General features: G+C 34.7%; 3 protein-coding genes and 1 long non-coding RNA gene across 7 annotated transcripts; all 4 read right to left on the reverse strand.

Moving 5' to 3' along the window:
• Positions 1 to 622: 622 nt before the first annotated feature.
• LOC109161155 (DNA-directed RNA polymerases II, IV and V subunit 3-like) lies at positions 623 to 4,439 on the reverse strand. Its single transcript, XM_019309506.1, has 3 exons — positions 3,929 to 4,439; positions 2,310 to 2,547; positions 623 to 1,183 (listed from the first exon to the last, which is right to left on the reverse strand). The coding sequence occupies exons 1-3, from the start codon at positions 4,375 to 4,377 to the stop codon at positions 911 to 913; spliced, it is 960 nt and encodes a 319-aa protein (XP_019165051.1). The 5' UTR covers positions 4,378 to 4,439; the 3' UTR covers positions 623 to 910.
• A 1,554-nt stretch (positions 4,440 to 5,993) lies between these two features.
• LOC109161081 (6-phosphogluconate dehydrogenase, decarboxylating 1) lies at positions 5,994 to 8,567 on the reverse strand. 4 transcript variants are annotated; one of them, XM_019309407.1, is made up of 2 exons: positions 8,462 to 8,567; positions 5,994 to 7,699 (listed from the first exon to the last, which is right to left on the reverse strand). In XM_019309407.1, exon 2 carries the CDS (start codon positions 7,687 to 7,689, stop codon positions 6,232 to 6,234), a length of 1,458 nt encoding a protein of 485 aa, XP_019164952.1. In that variant the 5' UTR covers positions 7,690 to 7,699; positions 8,462 to 8,567; the 3' UTR covers positions 5,994 to 6,231. The 4 variants fall into 4 exon arrangements, with proteins under 4 accessions (XP_019164952.1, XP_019164953.1, XP_019164954.1 ...); XM_019309408.1 differs by having other exon boundaries at positions 5,994 to 7,708; positions 8,277 to 8,498; XM_019309409.1 differs by lacking the exon at positions 8,462 to 8,567 and adding an exon at positions 8,264 to 8,376 and having other exon boundaries at positions 5,994 to 7,695.
• A 3,852-nt stretch (positions 8,568 to 12,419) lies between these two features.
• Positions 12,420 to 14,203, reverse strand: LOC109160853. The gene is made up of 2 exons (XR_002050818.1): positions 13,765 to 14,203; positions 12,420 to 12,648 (listed from the first exon to the last, which is right to left on the reverse strand). It is a non-coding gene; the product is annotated as an uncharacterized LOC109160853 (long non-coding RNA).
• Positions 14,204 to 18,369: 4,166 nt separating this feature from the next.
• On the reverse strand, positions 18,370 to 19,135 carry LOC109160864 (basic leucine zipper 8-like). The gene is made up of 2 exons (XM_019309109.1): positions 18,472 to 19,135; positions 18,370 to 18,432 (listed from the first exon to the last, which is right to left on the reverse strand). The coding sequence occupies exon 1, from the start codon at positions 19,044 to 19,046 to the stop codon at positions 18,534 to 18,536; it is 513 nt and encodes a 170-aa protein (XP_019164654.1). The 5' UTR covers positions 19,047 to 19,135; the 3' UTR covers positions 18,370 to 18,432; positions 18,472 to 18,533.
• Between the last annotated feature and the right edge of the window lie 1,552 nt (positions 19,136 to 20,687).

The raw sequence follows: 20,687 nt of genomic DNA on the forward strand, positions 1-20,687 counted from the left end.
TTCTTACTATATGCATATGCATGTACACTTTAATTACACGCAAGACTTAAATTTGGGCATGCAAGCTCCTTCAAACTATTTGTTTATTTATAATTTAGTGTATGTACGTACCATGAACTAACCCGTATTCAATAATTATACTCCTTCCGTCTCAGTGTATATGTCTGATTAATGAAGTTTGACTAAGGTTATTCTCACCTCCAGGACATAGCGTAGTTGGTTCGTTGCCTGACTTAAAAAGTCTCAGTGTATATGTCTGATTAATGAAGTTTGACTAAGGTGATTAATGAAGTTTGACTAAGGTGATGAAGTTTGACTAAGGTTATTCTCACCTCCAGGACATAGCGTAGTTGGTTCGTTGCCTGACTTAAAAAGTCTCAGTGTATATGTCTGATTAATGAAGTTTGACTAAGGTGATTAATGAAGTTTGACTAAGGTTATTCTCACCTCCAGGAGTAGTTGGTTCGTTGCCTGACTTAAAAATTATGACTGCAGGTGGCAATGTGGGATTCAAATTTCAAAAATGTCATTTTTCTTTTAAAAAGTTAACCTTATTTGAAGTTGGATGAAAAATAAGTAAATTATAAATTATTCAGACTTGTAAAGATTCTTGGTCGGAGTAAGCATAAAAAGTAGTGATTTGGCTTTGGAATGCAACTTCTTCAAGAAAGAGAGGCCGGATCAAACAAGTTAGTGTTTTGTCCATTTCCTTGAGAAACAAGAATATGCACTGGCAAAACAAACACACTTTGGTCACCAGTTTCATGATTAAATCTAAAGCACAGGTAGAGAAGAAGGACAAGTTATTAGTCTAACATCCAACATACTACACTCATAAGAAATAGAAAAGTTAAGGTCAACTGTCATAACAAAGTACAGAGCACAGGAGTTGATCAGGCTCGGGTTGCAATTAACCCCCTCGCATGTGTGCACCCAACTCTCCAAATTGGTCATCTGCTTCCACCGTATCCTCTGACAGGCGCACTGCGTCTAACTTCCGCTTCAAAACATCGATTGCATTGAGGAAGAGCTGAGAAGCTTTGATTGCACCCGTGGATTCGACTGTGAAGATGAAGCTATCTTCCTTGGCATGGATTTCTATAAGCCCGGGTTTGTCCATAGACGCAATTTTCTTGAGCACCTCATCGTCGTAGGTGTATGCCTCAGCATCAACCACAACAATCTGCAAGTTGAAGTACAAAAATAAAGATGATGAACTTAGGCAGAGTACTATTTCCATAATCATTAAGTTAAAGGATGGAAAGCCTCTGGTAAAAAAAATCAATTTGAACCATCCAGAAAATGGTGTCAACATCTATTTAGAATTCTACAAGTCCTATATGAATGGTAGTTCTACACACATTTCAGTCTATTCCTTTATCAATAGTTCCAGTTCACCACAACACTTCTGATAACAAATCTATCAAATTCCCCTTGAAAAATTACTTTCAAGTTCCCAGCAGATAGAAAAGCCTGATCTTTCCCCACTTTTTATATTCATGTTGTTATCAAACCAAACAAAAGCATTCCATGTAAGTTGTTATTTTAAAATCTAATTGACCATAATTCGTTACTATTGTTATGCAAAAAGTAAAATAAAACTCAGGCACACTCTTACTACCTTAAATGTTCTTTCTGAGTTTTCAATTATTTCATTGTAATTTATTTCATATTTTGAGGCATCAGAGTTGAAGATTGTAATTGAGAGTTGCAAAATACAATTCAACTCATCCACCCATTTCCCTTAATTAATAGCACCTATCAGCATTTCCAATCATATTTTAGTACTTTGAGCAATCCCTGAATTCAACCCTTTCCCCTACGAGTTCTTTTTGCTTTCTAGCCATTTTCCCTAAGAAATCATACCAGACAGAATATAAACGTATGTCATTCCTACTTAAGATGAAAAACCCCACTATGGATGCATCAGAAGCTAATACTTAATCAAAGCAGAAACATCATCCAGGTTCCAAGTTAAAAGCTAAGCCTCACAGAACAGCTATCAGTAATAATGATCCAGCTAGACTACTGAAGTTCTGTAGGCTTTTCCACTCTTTTCCCACTATGCAACCCCCCTATACCCCCTGATCCAATATGCTTGACTGGAATTCAACCATAGAAGACAAGAAGATTGTGTTAGATGAATGATTATGTCTTCAAAGAAAAGTATTTCAAAATTCTGGTACCGGGAAGCATAGTTGGGAAATAATCTGAAACCTCATACATACATCCAGATATCAATACCATAACTCACCAAGGAACACAGCACTTATAACAATAGTGAAACTAAAAGAACAAATTCAGCAAACCTGTTGGGTAACAGGGTCGATGTCAAACACTTTGGTGGGACTGCTGTCAACAATACTTCTTTTTTCCTCAAGTGTCAATGTGTCCATCATGTCTTCATTGATATAGATTTCTGGCTCATACATAAATGTCACAGTTGCTGCAGGTGACCACTTTGCATGATCCTTGCCAATTCCTTTCCGTGCAATTGCTCTGAGCCTCAACTCTTGTCCACGGCGTAGCTTAACAATAATTATCCCCCTATAACAATGTAATAGTTTTCATAATATTATGGGACTTTCAACACAACTGATTATTACTTTAACACAATGTCTTACCTGCAATTTAAAATACAAAAACAAATAATAAATGGCTATGAACATCAAGATCTATTGATTCTGATTTATCCATGGGTTTCTTTTATGATGTTTAAAAGTCTTCCCATTCTATTTGATGCTCTATTTCTCTTAATAGACAGATTCTTCACAGTTTAGTGTAGGACATTAGACATCCTTTGCATAGAAGAGGTCAAGATATGCTTTGAAAATATCCTGGTTTAATACAAATTCACCCTTCCATTTTCTTATAATTAGAAATCTAAATTTATAAGACTTGTAAAGCTTTATAATACTTATGTACTCTCTTCCATTTTCTTCTCTCCTATCACTTTTATGACCACTGACAAGTGACAACCATTCACATCCCTAGAACGGTATTAAATAGCTTCCATATCACACATTTTTCTGTTTACCTATAAAAACCCCTAAAATTCCATCACATTTCCCATCGTTCCAGCGAGAAAATTAGGTAAGCCACTACCATGTCTGGAATATGTTTCTTTTGTGAACCATTATAGCTGGCGTATTACCCTCTGACTAGTGACAAAAAAATTAAGTAAGCCACTCCCAAGCCTGCAAATTCTATATCAATGAATCTCATGACCTGCTAGTTGTAATGATCAGCTAATAGAATTCCTTTTTCAGAAATGTGTACTTGTGTTTTGTTCTGAATTGTGGAATACCATTGTGACAGCAATACCTATTGAATTATGAAAAATGATTTAAAGATTTATTCACTTTTTCCTTATCTTTCTTACTCCTAGCTTCTGTAAAGTTTTGCATAGTTGTTTCTTCTCAGTCCCAGCCCTTATGTAAATAAATCCCTTCAAGAACAAGGCTTCAAACTAGAGCACTGCTCTTAATCCCCTTTCAGAATGCATTTTGTTCAGTGTCATATATATAATCTGATTCATCATGCCGCCCTTCTCCTCATAAACACCTTAGCTAGTTTGAAGCCAAATGACACAAAATCACCAATTGGTGCTATTAAAACTCCGTATTCTAATCACACAAGCATTCCTTCTCCCTCTCCATGTTATGGTGAATCTACATTTTATCATTACTAGGAAAAATCTTTGTATTCTTATAAATACAACTCTTTCTGTACTTTGTAAATTGAATCAATAATAAAATTCTTCTCAGAATTATTGTTCTAATCGGTGCATTCTTAAATTCTCACAACACTAATCTATATTTAAATGGTATAACAAAAACCTTATGATCAATCGAAATGACAAATTGAAGTATGAAAATGAATGGAACATATTATCGTTTTTCATTCCTGAGAAAGAGAGAAGTCTTACTTAGACTCGGAATTACCGAAGCCGGACGAAGGATCAGAGTAATCGACGGGAACGACGGTGTGGTCGGAGCTGAGGAGGTCCTTGCTGGTGACATCTAGGGTTTGGTCAGTGATGCACTTGACGCGGAGGTAGAACTCGACGGAGCAATACTCGCACTGGCCGTCGCCGTCGCAGGCGTCGCAGTCACGCGAGAAGCGCATGCTCATAGCGCGCTCGCTGGTGAGGGGGATGAGGCCGAGGCGGTGGGCGATGAACTCGTCGTTGAGGACGGTGGAGTTGCACTCGATTTCGACGAGGTCGATGGCGATGGTGGGCACCTCGGCGATCATCACGCGCCGAAGCGCGTTGGCCACGCTAGCGTCGGTGTCGCGAAGCTCAAACTTCATGTAGTCGTCCTTCACTTCCCGGATTTTTATCTTTGGGAACCTCTGGTACGATGCACCCTCCATTGTTGTCTTCCTCGTTCCTCTCTCACTTCTCAGCAAATACTCTAAAACCCTCTTCGGAGTCGGAGCTGATTTTAATATAATGTAGTTTGGGAGTGGAATTTTTTGGGGCTAATTTCTTATGGACCCCTCAACTTTCTCATCTTTACATCTAAATCTTTATTTTTCATTCTATTTTTTGTTCCTAAATTATAGGATAATTGTAAAATTCGTCTCTAATTGTTTGTCGTATTCATTTTTTGTCGCTAAGTTATACGAGTAATTGACATTGCAAATTTTGTCCATTTAGTAACAAGACATTTGGAACAAATTTTGCAACGTTAATATAGCTTAAGGACAAAAAGTGAGTAAGACCTGTTATTCAAATAACAAAATTTGTAACGTCAATTATAGGTTAGGGATGGAAAACAATCACAACCAACAAATATGAACAAATTCTACAACACTATAACTTAGAGACGAAAAGTGTAATTTTTCTTTTTTAAAAAAATAATTGTTCTCCCAAAATCTTTAGTAGGGATAACCATGGAACTGGACATTGTAGCAATTGAATCAGAATCCAAAAAGTTTTGATTCTAGTTTATTAAAATCTAGAATCGAAATTGTCGGTTTTGGTTCTGAACCAAATAAAATAAAATAAAAAATAGAAATGTTTGATTTTTAAGAAAAAAAAAAAAAGTTTAAACCGGCTATTCAAATCAGAAATGATATTTTCGATTTATCATTTCTGGAACCGTAAACAGGTGATTCGGAATCGAAATCTTTAATTTACGAGAAAGTTCACAATCGCTATCTAAATGTACCCTATGGGTGAAACTTTGGTCATCGACTATTAAAATTGTTCAATTTAGTCCCAAACTATGCTAATGTTAACCTGAAATGTAAGTTTAGTGTGGATTTGGTGACCTTTTTGGAGAGTTGAGGACTAAAGTGGTGAAATCATAATAGTCGAGGACCAAAGTGGTAAAATCCTAATAGTCGAGGATCAAAGTGGTGAAATTTTATAGTCGAGGACCATTTAAGGTAAACATTGCATAGTTAGGGACTAATTGAGCAACTTTTGTAGTTGATGATCAAAGTGGCAAAATCCTAATATTCGACCCTTTTAAGTAAAAATTGCATAGTTAGGGACTAAATTGAGCAACTTTGGTAGTCAATGACCAAATTGGTGAAATCCTAATAGTCGAGGGACCAAATTGGTATTAACTCATATAAATTGTATTTCTAAAGTTTGAAAATTTGTGAATACAATACATGGTCATCACAAATTGTGAATTTTTAAAAGGTAAATTATATATTTTGGACCCGAGCAAGGTGAACTCGGGTCCACAAAATAATTTGCCCCAGTGATCATGGCACAAAGAGCAAAGCACAGGCAGATAGAGCTATAGATTCGAGGCAAATTATACCATGAACCAAGGTACACCTTGTATTGTGGACCTGGTCCAAAATAACATTCAGATTATGAAATGTACAATTAACATATTAAGAATTATGTCTACAATTAACATATTAAGATATCTACGGGAAATTGTATCTACAGTTAGCATATTAAGACTGGCTAGAAAAACATCCATCAGAAAGGCCATACAACAAAACAAATGGGAAATAAAGTTTGATTTGAGGAAAGGTGGTCTGATTGATTTTATTGTATTGAGAAAAAGAAAGTGGTCTGGTTTACAAATACTTCATAAAAACAAAACAAAACAAAACAAACTTGGACAAAATGCAAATATACCAAAAATATTAAAGAGGGTCTGGTTGGAAGATTCCAAGTTAACATTTCCAGCCACAATGAATCCTTATTATTCAGTACAAAAACAAAGAGTTCAACACAAAGTTTAAGAAAATCCCATATTATATCTTAGATTGTTGGGCAATCTTGAACCACTCAGTATGGAAGGAGCCTGGCATGTCAATTCTCTCATAAGTGTGGGCACCAAAGTAATCCCTCTGAGCTTGAACCAAATTCGCGGGCAATCTTTCCCTCCTATAAGTGTCGAAATAAGCTAAACTCGAAGACATACCGGGAGTGCTAATACCCGAGCTGATAGCGAGGCACACAACTCTTCGCCAAGCGGACTGCCGTTCGATTATCTCCTTCGCAAACTCTTCGTCCACGAGTAGGTTAGCGAGTTCCGGGTTTCTGTCATAAGCCTGCTTGATACGATCCAAAAATATAGCGCGAATTATGCACCCGCCCTTCCAGATTCTCGCTAGCTCCCCGAGCTTCAACCCCCACCCTTGTTCGATACTCTTTGCACGAATCAAGTTCATTCCCTGTGCATAGCTGCAGATTTTGGACGCGTAAAGCGCCTTCCGAACATCATCGATTAGTTGTTTCTTGTCAACAACGTTGTTGTTGTCAATGGTATTGTCAATGCCACCGGATTTAAATAAATTGGCGGCTTCGACTCTCTCGTCCTTCAATCCACTGAGGAACCTCGAGTCCAATGACGAAGCTATTGTCGGGGCGGCGACTGAGAGATCCGCGGCTTGCTGAACCGTCCATTTCCCGGTACCCTTCATCCCGGTTTTGTCGAGAACCTTGTCGACCAAATACCCCTCGGCCTTGTCATCCTTGATTCCGAATATATCAGCCGTGATTTCGATCAAAAAGCTTAGGAGCTCCCCTTTGTTCCACTCCGAGAACACTTCGTGCAACTCTGCATTAGAGAGCTTCCCCACGGATTTCAGCACATCGTACGCCTCCGCAATCAATTGCATATCCCCGTATTCAATCCCGTTGTGAACCATCTTAACGAAGTTACCCGAACCTCCCTCGCCAATGTAAGTAACACACGGGCCACTGTCAACTTGAGCCGCCACTTTCACTAGTATGTCTTCAATATACTTGTACGCTTCGAAAGAACCGCCAGGCATTAGCGAAGGTCCTCTCCTAGCACCTTCTTCACCGCCCGAGACTCCCATTCCGAGATAAAGCAAGCCCTTCTCCGCCGCTTCTTTCGCCCTCCTCTCGGTGTTCTCGTACCACTCATTCCCACCGTCGATAATACAATCTCCTTTCTCCATATAAGCGGAAAGGGTCTTGATGGTTTGATCCACCGGTGCACCGGCCTTAACAAGAATGATAATGACACGGGGCTTTTGGATGGAGAGAACAAAGGACTCGGGATCATGAAAACCATACAGAGGGAGCCCTCCTTCCGCTTTAGCCCGTTCAACGGTCTCATCGACTTTCGAAGTGGATCTGTTGTAGACCGATATAGGGAATCCTTTCTCGGCTATGTTAAGAGCGAGATTTTGCCCCATTACAGCAAGCCCAGCAAGACCAATTCGTGTTGGGGTCGCCATACTGTTCTTCCTGTAATCGGGAAAAATAAGGCTTTAATTTTAAAGTTTGCAAGATGCAGGAAAATTTGGGGCAATGAAACTTCAACATATCTAACAACTCTTTTTTCCCAGAACCCAGAACCCTCATTTCACATCCACATATGCCTGCAACTCTTAGGATAAAGTCTATAATAATTATGAACTTTTACCAATCAGATACTATAAGAGTGAAATGAAGTATGTGCAATAGATCAGGTAAGCATAGAAAGGAGGATTTGCAATTTAATGTGAGTAGATTTCAGATCCAAACAAATCAAAAACAAAGGAGAACAAAAACATTAAAAAGAAAATAAAAATTGGGAAGAAGAATTGGAAAGTAACAATATTGATCAAACAAAGCAGATAGAAAAGGGCTTCAGAAACCAACAAAAGAAATCCATCAAATATCACAGTAAAAAGTTCAAATTGAGTTATACCCAAAAAAATATACATTTATGTAATCACACACTTGATTGCTTCCAATCTAGCAACCCCGATGATCATAGATCAAAGATGAGAGAATCAACAGAACAATCTGGAACAAGAAAACCTAAACTATTACCTATAATCGCTTCCAAAACTTGCTAAAAAGTGCTCAGAATATGAAATCAAAGTAAAATAAATGAATCCCAGAAATATTAAAGATTTGGGTATAACAAAATCAAGATCAATTTGTATATAAATACTGAAAACAAGGGAATTTTCTTCTTGTGTATGAACACTGGTGCATACGCGGAGACGAAAATTGACTCACCTAATAGTTGAAAATGTTTGGAGTTGAAAAGGTGGAGAGCGTTGAGAGAGATGAGGGGAGGGGCGTATCTTCTTCTTCTCCTTATATAGGTAGTCAAGTCAAATTAGTACAGCTTCTCGGCCTTCTCCACTACAGCGATTCAGCGAAGAGCTGCTCGTTTCTTGGCGGTTGGTGTCCGTACCTACCTTTGTTTAAGGTACTATGTACACAATAATAATTTTTTGGAATAAGAGTCAAATAGTTCATCTACCTATACACCGGACTACAATTAAGTCACTGAATTTAAAAAAGTATACTCTGTAATTGAGTTATTGAACAACGCAAATTCATGCAATTTAACCTAAATAACTTATTTACATGTTAATATGCTGACGTGTCGATTTCTTTATTTAAAATATTTTTTAAAATTATATTTTAATAATTTTAAATAAAATAATTATTTTAAAATTAAGAAAAAAAAAAAAAAAAACCTCCATAACTTGCCAGAGACGAAGGGGTCCGCAATCGTCTCCGGGATGCTAGTTGGTCATCACCTTCTCCAGTCACGAGAGAAGGAGACCAAACTGGTTGCCTTCTCCAGCAAAGGATAAGGTAGACCAAACCATTTGGTCTCTGCCTTCTCCTTCGCAGGAGAAGGCGATCAACCGACACTGGCGATCGTTTTGCTAGTGTTTTTAGTTGGAATATGGTCGGAGGTTCGTCGGAGCTCTAGTGACCTGTAATTACAGGTCACCGGCCAATTTATTTCTGGACATCAATGCTCTAAAATAATATATTTAAGGACTTAATTGTAATCTTTAAAATTTTAAGAGTCTAATTGACTTATTGATTAAAGTGCAAGAGTCTATTTAACCGTTTCTCCCAAAAAAAAAAAAAAAAGATTAGTTAAAAAGTTGGTATTGTTTGTCAAGACCAAATTAATGTGTGCATTAGTAGAACTTAGAAGAGGGAGTAGGAATGCATGACGATTGTTAAGGTGGATAACAGTGACAAGTTGAATATAGATAAGAGGTAGAATACAATGAGAAATTTTTAATATAACTATATTTTGTAAGTTGTATCATATATTATTTTTTGGTGAGTAGAAAAAATAATAGTTATTATGGGAGGGTGTATACTAGATAAATCAGACTTCTTAATAATAATCTGTAAATCATACATGAAAAGTAAACGTCACTAAAAAAAATATTTGTGACAAATTTGCCAAAAAAATGCTAGCAAAAATAAAAATTGTATAAGACTGAGTTTAATTTGATTTGATTTCAGTTGCTACTAAAAATGAATAACTAGATTAAATCTAAGTTTAATTTATTTAAAATTGGACTATAGCAGTCTGAATGTCTGAATTGACTTAATTAAATTAAAACTTATTATTGTATATATTGATTTAATATTAAGTATTTATATAATTATTTTATATCCCCACACCTGCAGAAGAGGGAGAATGACGAAACTGATAGGAATGCATGACAGAAACCAGCATCCTCGTCAATTGGAAGTTTTTTTTTTTTTTTTTGTTATTATTATTATTATTATTATTATTATTTTTTTATGTTTTTGTCAAGTCATATATGAAGGAGAGTGGAGAGAAAAAAAAAAGTTATTCAACTTAAATATTATTAAAGTAATTATCTTTACAAATCATTTGTAAATCACACAAATTTCATTCAAAATTTAGTTATACATTATTGAAAAGAGTATAAAAGATATAGGTCCTATTTGGTAAAAAATTGGCTTATAGGCCAATTTTGGACATAGCAGTCTGAATTGACTCATAATTGTATACTCAAAGGTCAAAAGTGTGCACTTAAAGGAAGAAACTATGCACTAAGACCAAACATATGCACTCGAACAAAAAAAAAAAAGCAATTGAATAAGAAAAAATGTTCACTCGAAGAAAGAAAAATATGCCATCAGAGACAAAGACCATATGAACTTATACAAAATAACCATAATGCTACTGCATTTTTTCTGCATTCTGGACGTACTATTAATTGGGATTAGATCAATGGACAATAGCTGGAATTTAACCCTTTTTTTTTTTTTTTTTAATCTAAGCCCCTCATTCGCATATGTATGATGTTTTCTTCAAATTTGATTTCAATTACCATGCTACTAAAAATGAATAACTAAATAGAGAAAAAAAAATGAATCTAAATTAATATTAACTAATATTGGACATAGCAGTCTGAATTGACTTAATTAATAAAAACATAAATTATATGGAGTAGTATATTGATTAGTTATACAATTATTTGATTATATGCCCCACATTTAAAAGTGAATGGAAACAAAAAATGGATGGTTGGTGGAATGTTGTTAGGTGTGGAAAATGGTGAAGAAGTGGGCTTCTTCATGTTATGTTAGAAAACTAATCAATATACTACTCAAATGGTAAAGGGCCAAGTTCAATACCAAATCACGAGCTATAACTATTAACGTAGTAATAGGTGATTGGTCGTAACAAGTAGTATTAGAGTCAAGTTATGAGTTCGAGTCCCAGTAAGAATAAAAATAGGTTGAAGGGCCAAGTGCAACACCTTACCTCTAAAAATGTGACCGTATAAAAAAACAAAAATGTGTCTTTGGTATTAGGAATATGACGTAGTGGCAAGCGTTTGATCCTAAGATAGACATTTGGCCCTGTTTGGTAAAATGGCTGATAGTTGTTAGCTGATTGTGTTAATTAGAGGGTATAAATAGTTAATAACATTAACTGATTGTAGAAAAATGTTTGGTAAATTAGCTTTTAGCTTATAGCTGTTTGGTATAATTTCTTTTCTCAAAAAGCTAATTGAAAAAGTTGTTTGGAGTAGCTTTTTGAATTTTAGCCGTTTGGAGTTGCAAAAAAACTAATTAACCAAACATTTATATTCATATTTAACTAAATCAAACAATTAATAGTGGTCAAATAAGCCAAAATTGACCTATAGGTTAATTTTTTTTACCAAAGGCCATTATATGTGTACAAAGTTTTAGTATTTCATATTCATGTATAAATTACATTTAAAAAGATATTATTATAGCCAACTATTATATAGTATGAAGACACATCTCTTAAAGAATTATTCATCTAAATAATTATTCTCTCTCTGTATATTATATGGCAGACACGGTGACGGCCTGACCATGCCACCTAGACTAGTTCATACAAAATGAAATACCTTTGTTCACATGCATGTCTGTTTCTATTGCAGAAAATAATTGAGTTGCCTTTAATTTTGTTTTGTTGTTTTTGATTATATGTAGTTTTTAAATGCTTCGCACATATGACAACAACCTTATTTAATAAGTACCAATAGAATGAATCCTTTGTATGCCCATAAAAATTAAGGTCTATTTTAGGGTTGATTGGACGATTTGCAATTTATTTCTGCAGTTATTTTAAAATCAGAATTTTGTGATTCTTAGGATTAGTTAAGTCAAACTAAGATCATCTAAACATTATTAAAAAAAAAAAAAAAAAAAAAAAGAGAGAAAAGAATAGTCTCTCAAAAAGAATTGTCAAGTAGATAAAATATAATTATCGTACTTAAAAGTTAAAAGTCACGAGTTTGATATATTGTCACTATCAATTTTTATATTTTAATTTTCAATTGGATCATAAATGATCATTTGACTATTGATCTTTACCAATTTTCGTCATCAATTTTCAATTCAATCATAAACAGTTCATTAACTATTATTTTTTTTCAAATTTGAGCATCTAGTTAAATATCATTTTTATAAACATTAAATTTAATGATAACTCAATTTGTCCATCTCAACAACATACTAATTTTTACATTATTATTTTTAAATTTAATGTTTATTAAATAGATATTTAACTGAAGAACCAAATATGGAATAAAATTAATAGTCACGAGACCATTTAAAGTCATATTGAAAGTCAAGAATAAAAATTGATAAAGATCAATAGTCAGTCAGGGGAATAAAGGATCATTCCTGATTTTAACACTATTAAAAATGTTAGCAATCCATTTCATGTTTAATTCCTAACTCATCAACTGCAAAGAAAATGTCTTTCACAAAGGAACCATACAAACTACTTACACAGCTTCATATCTCTAGAGCTTGCTTATTGAAGCTACTATACACCGCGCCCTTCAAGATTCCATTATTCAGCTCGATTTTCTTGTTTTCCATCTTTCTTTTTTTCGGGTTTTCGCTATATATGTTTTGCTAGCCTGCAAGACAAATTACAATGCAGCCCTGAGTCCAGGTTTGTGACTGATGCATACTAAATCATCGACATTCATATAAATCAAATGCAGAAGGTATCCATGGCAAGCATGGTGGTTAATATCGATGAATTCAAACCGTAAGAAGAACTATAGACGCTATCGCTAGGAAAATAGAACAACATCAGGGTCACAATCAAGTTTGGAGTTGGGGACAAATGTTATTTGTGCTTGGTGAAATGGCAAGAGTTCAAGGTTATTGATCCTATACACCCCTCCGGCCATATCTCATTTTACAACCTAACAACCAGCAATTAGACAGGCGTTATTAACACTTCTCTTTGTACATATTGACCATAAAAACGACCAATGTTGCAGAAGGTGATGGGCGCTAGTCTGGCACCTGGGCCAATGTGAGCTGTTAGACTGTTATAATTCCCTAAACTAGTCAACTACATATGTTAGATTGTTCCTTGAGTACCTGACTAGAGGAATATGAAAGAGGAGCGACAACACACATACGAGGGAATTAAAGAAAAAACCATTTGGCCGAGTTGGGTGCCTAGTCGGCAGGCCAACTAAAAGCCACCTAGGGCTGAAATCCCCTCGACCTATGAGGGCCTAGTACAACTCTGCCAATGACTATGGAAAGAGTTCAAAAATGATATGCAATTGAAGCAGAATTTTCTCCATGTGTAATTGCAAGTGAATTGGTAAGACATAGTTTAATTGAAGCACGTGCTCCATCTCAACTAAAAGCCTAAGCTGATAGTTGGATCATTAATGGCTATATGCTCAACAAGTTTGCCTTGACTTGCTTCACCTAAGGGTGTAACAATACATCTACTCCCCATTTTACCCAAACTCCATCTAAAGTTCTCAGCTACCAGAAAAATATTTGCAGTCAAATTGCAGGAACAAAAAGAAACTATGAAACAAGGGAAGCAATATCTCACAAAGAAGCATGAATAACCCACACGAGAAAACGTAGAGAAGCCAAACAAAATAGTTAATCTGCAACAAAATTTTCAAGAAAATTGCAGAAAGAAATAGTAATTGCCTAAGCCCAGAAACAAATACCCCATAAGAATCACATGAATTAACCAAAAACGAAAGAGATACCTGGGTAAAATCCATTTTGGGGCCATAGGGTAAGGGAGAATCAAGAAAGCTCCTTTGCATTTTGGAAGAAAGCAGAAGAGCAGAGAATTGAAGCAACGAAGGCGAAAATTCCTAACCCAATCATGAGAGAGAACCCAGCAACCACAAAGTCCATCAAGCAATGCAAGCTTATTCCCATCAACATCTTCACTACACTACTCTCTGAGTCTCTGTATATGTCTATGTTTTTCCTTCTCAAAATATGAATGAAATCTTAATCTGAAAATTGGGTCTTGTCTACATTTTCCTCCATTAAATTGTCATATATAGAAGGTGGCGGTGGAGGCTGGGAAGGCGACGGAGAGTTGCAGAAACGTCTTGGTAAGGTGGGCACATAATCGGCTTACTGAAAGCCTCATCAAGCGGTCCAACCAAAACGTATTTCATGTCTATATGACGTGCCATCATAAAGGAGAGGGCTTATTTGGAAAATACCAAACATTTGTATTATTTGTATTTTGTTACGATTTATTAAAAAAAAAAAAGTCAGATAAGCATCTGAACTTTATACAAAAAGTCAATTAAACTCTTAAATTTTTAAAATTTATAATTAAGATTAACATGTTATTTTCATACATTGAAGTCCAAAAATCAATTATATATTGACTTGTAATAGCATGTTACTAGTACTTCGATGAGACTCCAACTAATTTCGACAATCATTATTAGCGATTGACTAGCATTGGCACTTATTGACAATCAGCGACACCTCGTCGATCGCCTTCTTTGGTGAAAAAAGTGACATACTGGTCACCTTCTCTATCGAAAAAGACGATGACTACCCGTTACTCACCCTTCTTCAAAGACAACCAGCCACCGTTTGTCAGTAGTGGGTGGTTGATTTAGTGGCCAGAGCTAGCTGGAACGCTAGTGACCTGCTATTACAGATCAATAAAATTGAACTTCTTGACTCATGGGTTTTATCAAATTCTCCTGACTAGCATTGACACTCATCGCCTCGTTACTATTATATCCAACACTTCCTAAATTCATATGCCCAGTTTGAGATTCATGCCAAAAAAATTTGTCAACATCTTGTATGGGATCAAGGGTACTAAAACACCAGACTCGATGTTGTTAAAATCTTCATTAAGACCTGTTAGGAAAGGTGATCTTCTTCATGTCCTTCCTAATTTAATTAATGAGATCACATGTATATCTAAGACTACACTTACAAATTAGAAGAGGTCTTAACGCGATCAGATCTCATCTCCTAGAGTATTAATTTACACCGAGTATAGTAATCCATTACATTCAAAATTTCCTATTTGCAGTTGTAAATCTCATCTTGAAGTTCTAAGATCCTGACCTTTATAAAACACGTTATTTGGTTAACCATCATTAAAAGTGATTGAAAATAGTAATCAATTTTTGACTACTCCTGAGATGGTATATATGAAAAGTTAAAAAGTTCACTAATTTGTTTTTTTTTTTTGAGTGATAGTAAAAAGTGGTGGGTAATTGGCATTTTTCAGCAATGAATTCTACTGTATGGAAAGATAATATCATATCAAGGTGGTGATAGGAATTGAATAATGTATGTATATATTTGTGGAATGATATATCCAATCCGGAAAGTATACATATTCTAGGATGTGCCCTGGAGAGCTGATGGGTGATGCCCTGCTCACTAAATGTTAAAGCACAGTTGCTGGATCTTATAGTGGGTTGCCTTTTCAAATGTTTATAGAAGCTCTTTGAATTATGAGCCACTATCAACAGCATATCCACCTCCATTTGTCTTCTTGTTTGTGCTATCTTTACTGTTCAAAGCAGCCTTGTTGCTGACCTTATTAGATTCATTCAGGACCACTTGATTTTTTTAGAATACATTAGCTTTCATAGCTTACACTAAATTAATTTTAAACCCTCAAAACTTCTGTCCAATGGTACTAGAATAGGTAAATCGCGAGTCGCTCGATTAGTCATCAGTTTCGGACCCCATCCTCTCACACTGAAAAAAAGACTTTTAGAGTGACCCCTTGAAGTGAGCTCACAGAACAGAACCACTTACATTTTCTATTACTTTTCATCTTCTTCTAACCTGGTTATTTTACAAGTTTGGAAATGGATAATATAGTGCATATATATAGTGTGCAATGGATTTGATTTTTCCAAGAGTTAATTTTTTATTTATTTTTTATTCTCTTGGACATAATCATGATATGTTTAGGTATATATAGTCAATGATTTTTAATTTTAACATGTTTAATCTATACTCACAAGTCACAACATTAGTCATTGCCCATTGGTATGTAGTCAATGATTTTTAATTTTAACATGCTTATTCTATACTCATACAACATTATACATTGGGTCTAAAATATTTGAGACATTATCACATGTATGTATGTAAAAGAATGGAATTTGTGTTGAGTATAAAATATATAAAATATGAAATGTATACTCTTACTGTTTTAAATTTTTAGTTGGAATGGAACGTTTCAAAAATATCAAGTCCACACATGTGAGAGTGTGTTGGCATAGACTTCCTCAATTTCATTTCACATGTGTATGTTATTGTTTATTATTAATTGCTCAAATAAAAAATTTTCTTTGATTATCTTTTAATATTTTTAAAAAAATTAAATTTAGGGAAAATTGTAATTTATGCCCCTCACAAATATGCCAATTATTAATGTTACCCCTGAATTATTATTGGTGTAAATGTTGCCCCTCAATTTTCAAAACGTGACATATATTGCCCCTCCCCTGAATTATTAGTGATGTAAATGTGGTTACCCGTCGTCTTTCTTATTCAATTTATCACATTTTTTTCCTCAATTTTCCTCTATTCGCTTGTTCTCCTTCCGTCGACAACAATTTTTCTCCTTCTTCCTATTAGGGGAGGGGCAATATATGTCACGTTTTAAAAATTGAGGGGCAACATTGACACCACTGGTAATTCAGAGGTGACATTGATAATTGACATATTTGTGATGGCCATAAATTACAATTTGCCCTTAAATTTATTTTCAAAAAAAAAAAATTTAATTTGTTTTTTTTTTTCTAAATATATAAATTTTATGTATTTAAACTAAACCAAATATTACAAAAAAAAAAAAATTTAATAGTAAATAACTTGATTCAAACCTTATTACTGGAACCATATATAATAGGACAAAGGGATGGAAGAGAGTACAAAATATTAAACCTTTCAATTTAATTTATTTTCTGATGAAATATTTATAGTGTAGGAATATTTTAGACATTTTAAAATTGAATTTGAAACAATATTTAAAGTAGATTACATACTGCAACCTCAATAGCAATGATTATTTTGTGGTTTTTGAGGTGTCAATTAGGAGAGAGATGAGGGAAAGAGAAGAAGGAAAAAGACAAAAAAAAAAAAATGTCTATCGGGAAAAAAAAAAAAAAAAAGCTAGAGTAATGAGCCTAACCGGGTGCTGTGTTGCGCCTCACACAAGGACAAAACGGATGCTTTTCAATTTTGGTGGGCCCATTTCAGAGACCATAAATCACTATTTGTAGGAGGCTCTCAGCTTTTCTCTCTCCTCACTCTCTTTCGTCCACTTCAATTAAATTTACCCTAAAAACTAAACAAAAATTACTATTGTGGTTGCTCTAAATTTGTCAAAAGTAGATGACTGAATATTAAATAAATGAAAGTGGGATTAACTCATATTTGTATTATAGGGAGTATTTTATTTTGGACATTTCATTTTGATCCACTTGATCATCCCACAATTGGTCTTAATGGGATTTTGAAGTGAATTGAAACAATCATGAAGTTTCTTGATTTCTCTGGCATATATGGACCCCGACCACTAAGATTATATTATTAACAATTTCACTTTCACAATTTTAATTTGTACAGCTGCAGATAGAATTATGCGGCGACAAGAGTGTTTGGAAATTTTTTATGCATAGAATTTAACTATCTATAGTTAATTAATATTCAATTTAGTGTTTGATTATAGTGATTTTTTTAATTAAGCTCTATATGACTTTTTGGTTTTAATTGGATTATGAACTAAGATAATTTTATCCAATTGTGTCTTGTGTTAGAATATAACTTGGTAAGTTTTTTCTCATTAGTATCCAATTTAGTTATCAAACCAACTATAATGATTTTACCTAATTTAATCATCAACTGTAGTAATTTTACCCAATTTACTCATTAATTATAGTATTTTTTTCTCCATTTAGTCATTGATTCTAACAACCAACTGAGACCGAGCATCCTAATTTAGTCATCGATTATAATGATTTTACCTAATGTCCTAATTTAATCATAGACTATATATAATAATTTTATCCAATTTAGTGCTCAATTATAATATTTTTTCTCTCAATTTAGTCATTGATTCTAACAGCCAATAGAGGCTGGACATCCTGATTTCGTCATCGACGGTTTTACCTAATGTGCTAATAGTTTTATCCAATTTAATCCTTAACTGCCGTGTTTTTCTCCGTCTTTGATTCTAACAACCAACCTAGACAAAATGACTCAATTAGGTAAAATGGGTCCAGAACCAATTAAGTATAAAAAATCATTTAAGACTAATCAACATAATTAAGCATAAAAAGTCAGACTAAATGAAGAAAAATCATTATAGTCAAAAACCATTTGTTATTGAACATTCCCATCTCAATTCATGGTTGTTGTCAGGTGAACAAAAACACAGCATCTCATATGGCCGGCATTCATCGGAAAATACTAAGGTAAACGTACAAAAAACAGCTCCGCTCGCTCGCTTCAAAATTATTTATTGAAAGTCCGGCCAGCCAGCTGGGAGCTGCGCCTCCGCGAGCATGCGGCGGAGGTCGGCGGCTTCCTCCTTGAGGCGCGCATTCTCCTGCACCGCCTTGTCGTGCCGCTCCGACGCCTGGTTTAGCTTGTCCAGCAGGCCGTGATTCTCCGACCGAAGGCGAACCACCTGCGACCACAGCTCGTCCAGGTGCCTCTGTTTCCTCATCCTCGACCGCCGCGCCGACTCTCTGTTGGATATCATCCTCCTCTGCCGCCTCTCGTTCATGATCCTAAGTTGGGTTTTGTCCGATGATTCGTCTGAGGTTGAGTTATTGCCGAAACACGACGGATTTTGGGCGAGCTCCGGGACGGCAGGGTGGAGAGATGTGTGAAAGTTATTAGGTAAGTTATTGCAGGTTAAGAATCTGGAGAAGTGGAAAGTGTTGTGCATGAAAGTGATATCAAGAGGGAGATGGGAAGAGTTTTCTGCAGAAAGATAGGTGATTCCCATGGTTTCAGATGGAATCATGGTGGGTTATATTTTAGTGAAGAAGAAGAAGAAGAAGAAGAAGAGACATACAGGTTTTTCTAGCTCTCAGATAGAGGAGCATGACATGAGAAGTGGCCTGCAGGTGAGATTATATAGGAGGAGAAGGGCACACAATTGAGTTATACCATTGACTATGGTCCACATTGTGGATTCTAGTCCAAAATAACATTCTGTAGTTCACATATTATATGCTTGCACAGATTTAACTGGTTCAGTAGACGGTATTTGAGGAAGAACCAAGATTTGAACCTCGACGTCAGCTTGGAAATTATGTCTAAAGTGGGCAGATCTCTTATACGCATCGGCATTTGGCACTGTATGTTGAGCCATTGAGTCACCGTGATTTACATTTTCCGAAATGCTCTGTCAAGTCGGAGTGTGGGAGGCCTTTAGGGTTGGGGATTCAACATTTTGGGAGGAGTTCACATGTTATGTGTTTTAGATAATAAATTGAAGACACATATAATATGATAACTGCAGGTACATAATTTATTAAATGCATGTACATAATATGTGTTTAGTTATATATGTTAATGAAGTTTGACTGGAGTTATTTTTAATTCAATTTTGCATAATGTTAAGTTTAATATTAGTATATAAAATTTAAATATTTAGAAATTAAACACAAAATATTAAATTTAAAAATATTTATAAAAAAAAAAAAAGTAAAGAAGAAAGTATTGATTTGACCCATTAATAGTAAACAAGACATGTAAAATGTGAAAGAGGAAATATGTACTTACAACACTTAATTATGTATATGCAATTAACATATTGTATCTGTAATTAATAAATTTTGTACTGCACTTAACATATTATGTGTCTTTAATTTATTTATAAGTTCATAATTTATTAACGAAATATACATAATCTGAATATTATTTTAGATTGGTACATGGTATAATTTGTCAAGGGCATAGAAGTGGACCACATTCAAGGTATTCAACAGTGCACAAATTAAAGGTAACAGTAGTAGTTTCTGGGCATGATGCATGCAAGTAAGAGAATTTATAACGTCCATGCAATGTGTTGATTGTTTATTTAGTGACTTTATATTCATCCATTGCAAAAGCTCCATATATGACTCATATGCCTCTTATTTTTAGTCGTTGAAATGACTAGTTAATTAAATCCATATATCACTACATGACCGCAATATAATATATATATAAATAGGTGGACACTCATAGAAGAATTGAATATTTTTTCATACAACCGCAATATAATATGTAAATATATTCTATAGTGTTCCAAAATGCACCATACAGCATTGTAAAATGCATTTTAAAATTTTAAATTATTTATCAAAATATCATTACGTTTTGTTCCCTGCTGCCATATGAAAGGCAAGAGGTTGAATTGAACAGTGTTACTATACAATAATAAGGAAAAGTTTGTGATAATGCCAATATTGTAATTATTTAAAGAAGGTTTTGTTGACGAAATTTGAAATTGCTTAAGGAATAGTATTTGATGATTATTTTCAGTATGATGACTCAAATGGCACTTCAGATGGGATAGATTAGGAGGGACCCGTGCATGAACAATATTGCATATTAGCAATAGAGTTATAGAGCTGACTTTTCAATGTTTAATTTAATTTCTACAACATAATTAATA

Source organism: Ipomoea nil, unplaced genomic scaffold (assembly GCF_001879475.1).
Source record: "Ipomoea nil cultivar Tokyo-kokei standard unplaced genomic scaffold, Asagao_1.1 scaffold2921, whole genome shotgun sequence".
NCBI classification, from domain to species: Eukaryota; Viridiplantae; Streptophyta; class Magnoliopsida; order Solanales; family Convolvulaceae; genus Ipomoea; species Ipomoea nil.

Bases quoted from the DNA above. Each gene is read 5' to 3' on its own strand.
- LOC109161155 (XM_019309506.1), bottom strand. From the start codon at position 4,377: ATGGAGGGTGCATCGTACCAGAGGTTCCCAAAGATAAAAATCCGGGAA. The intron at 2,548-3,928 runs GTAAGACTTCTC...ACATTGTTATAG, and splicing joins TTCGGTAATTCCGAGTCTAA to GGGGATAATTATTGTTAAGC. The intron at 1,184-2,309 runs GTTTGCTGAATT...TTCAACTTGCAG, and splicing joins TCGACCCTGTTACCCAACAG to ATTGTTGTGGTTGATGCTGA.
- LOC109161081 (XM_019309407.1), bottom strand. From the start codon at position 7,689: ATGGCGACCCCAACACGAATTGGTCTTGCTGGGCTTGCTGTAATGGGG.
- LOC109160864 (XM_019309109.1), bottom strand. From the start codon at position 19,046: ATGATTCCATCTGAAACCATGGGAATCACCTATCTTTCTGCAGAAAAC.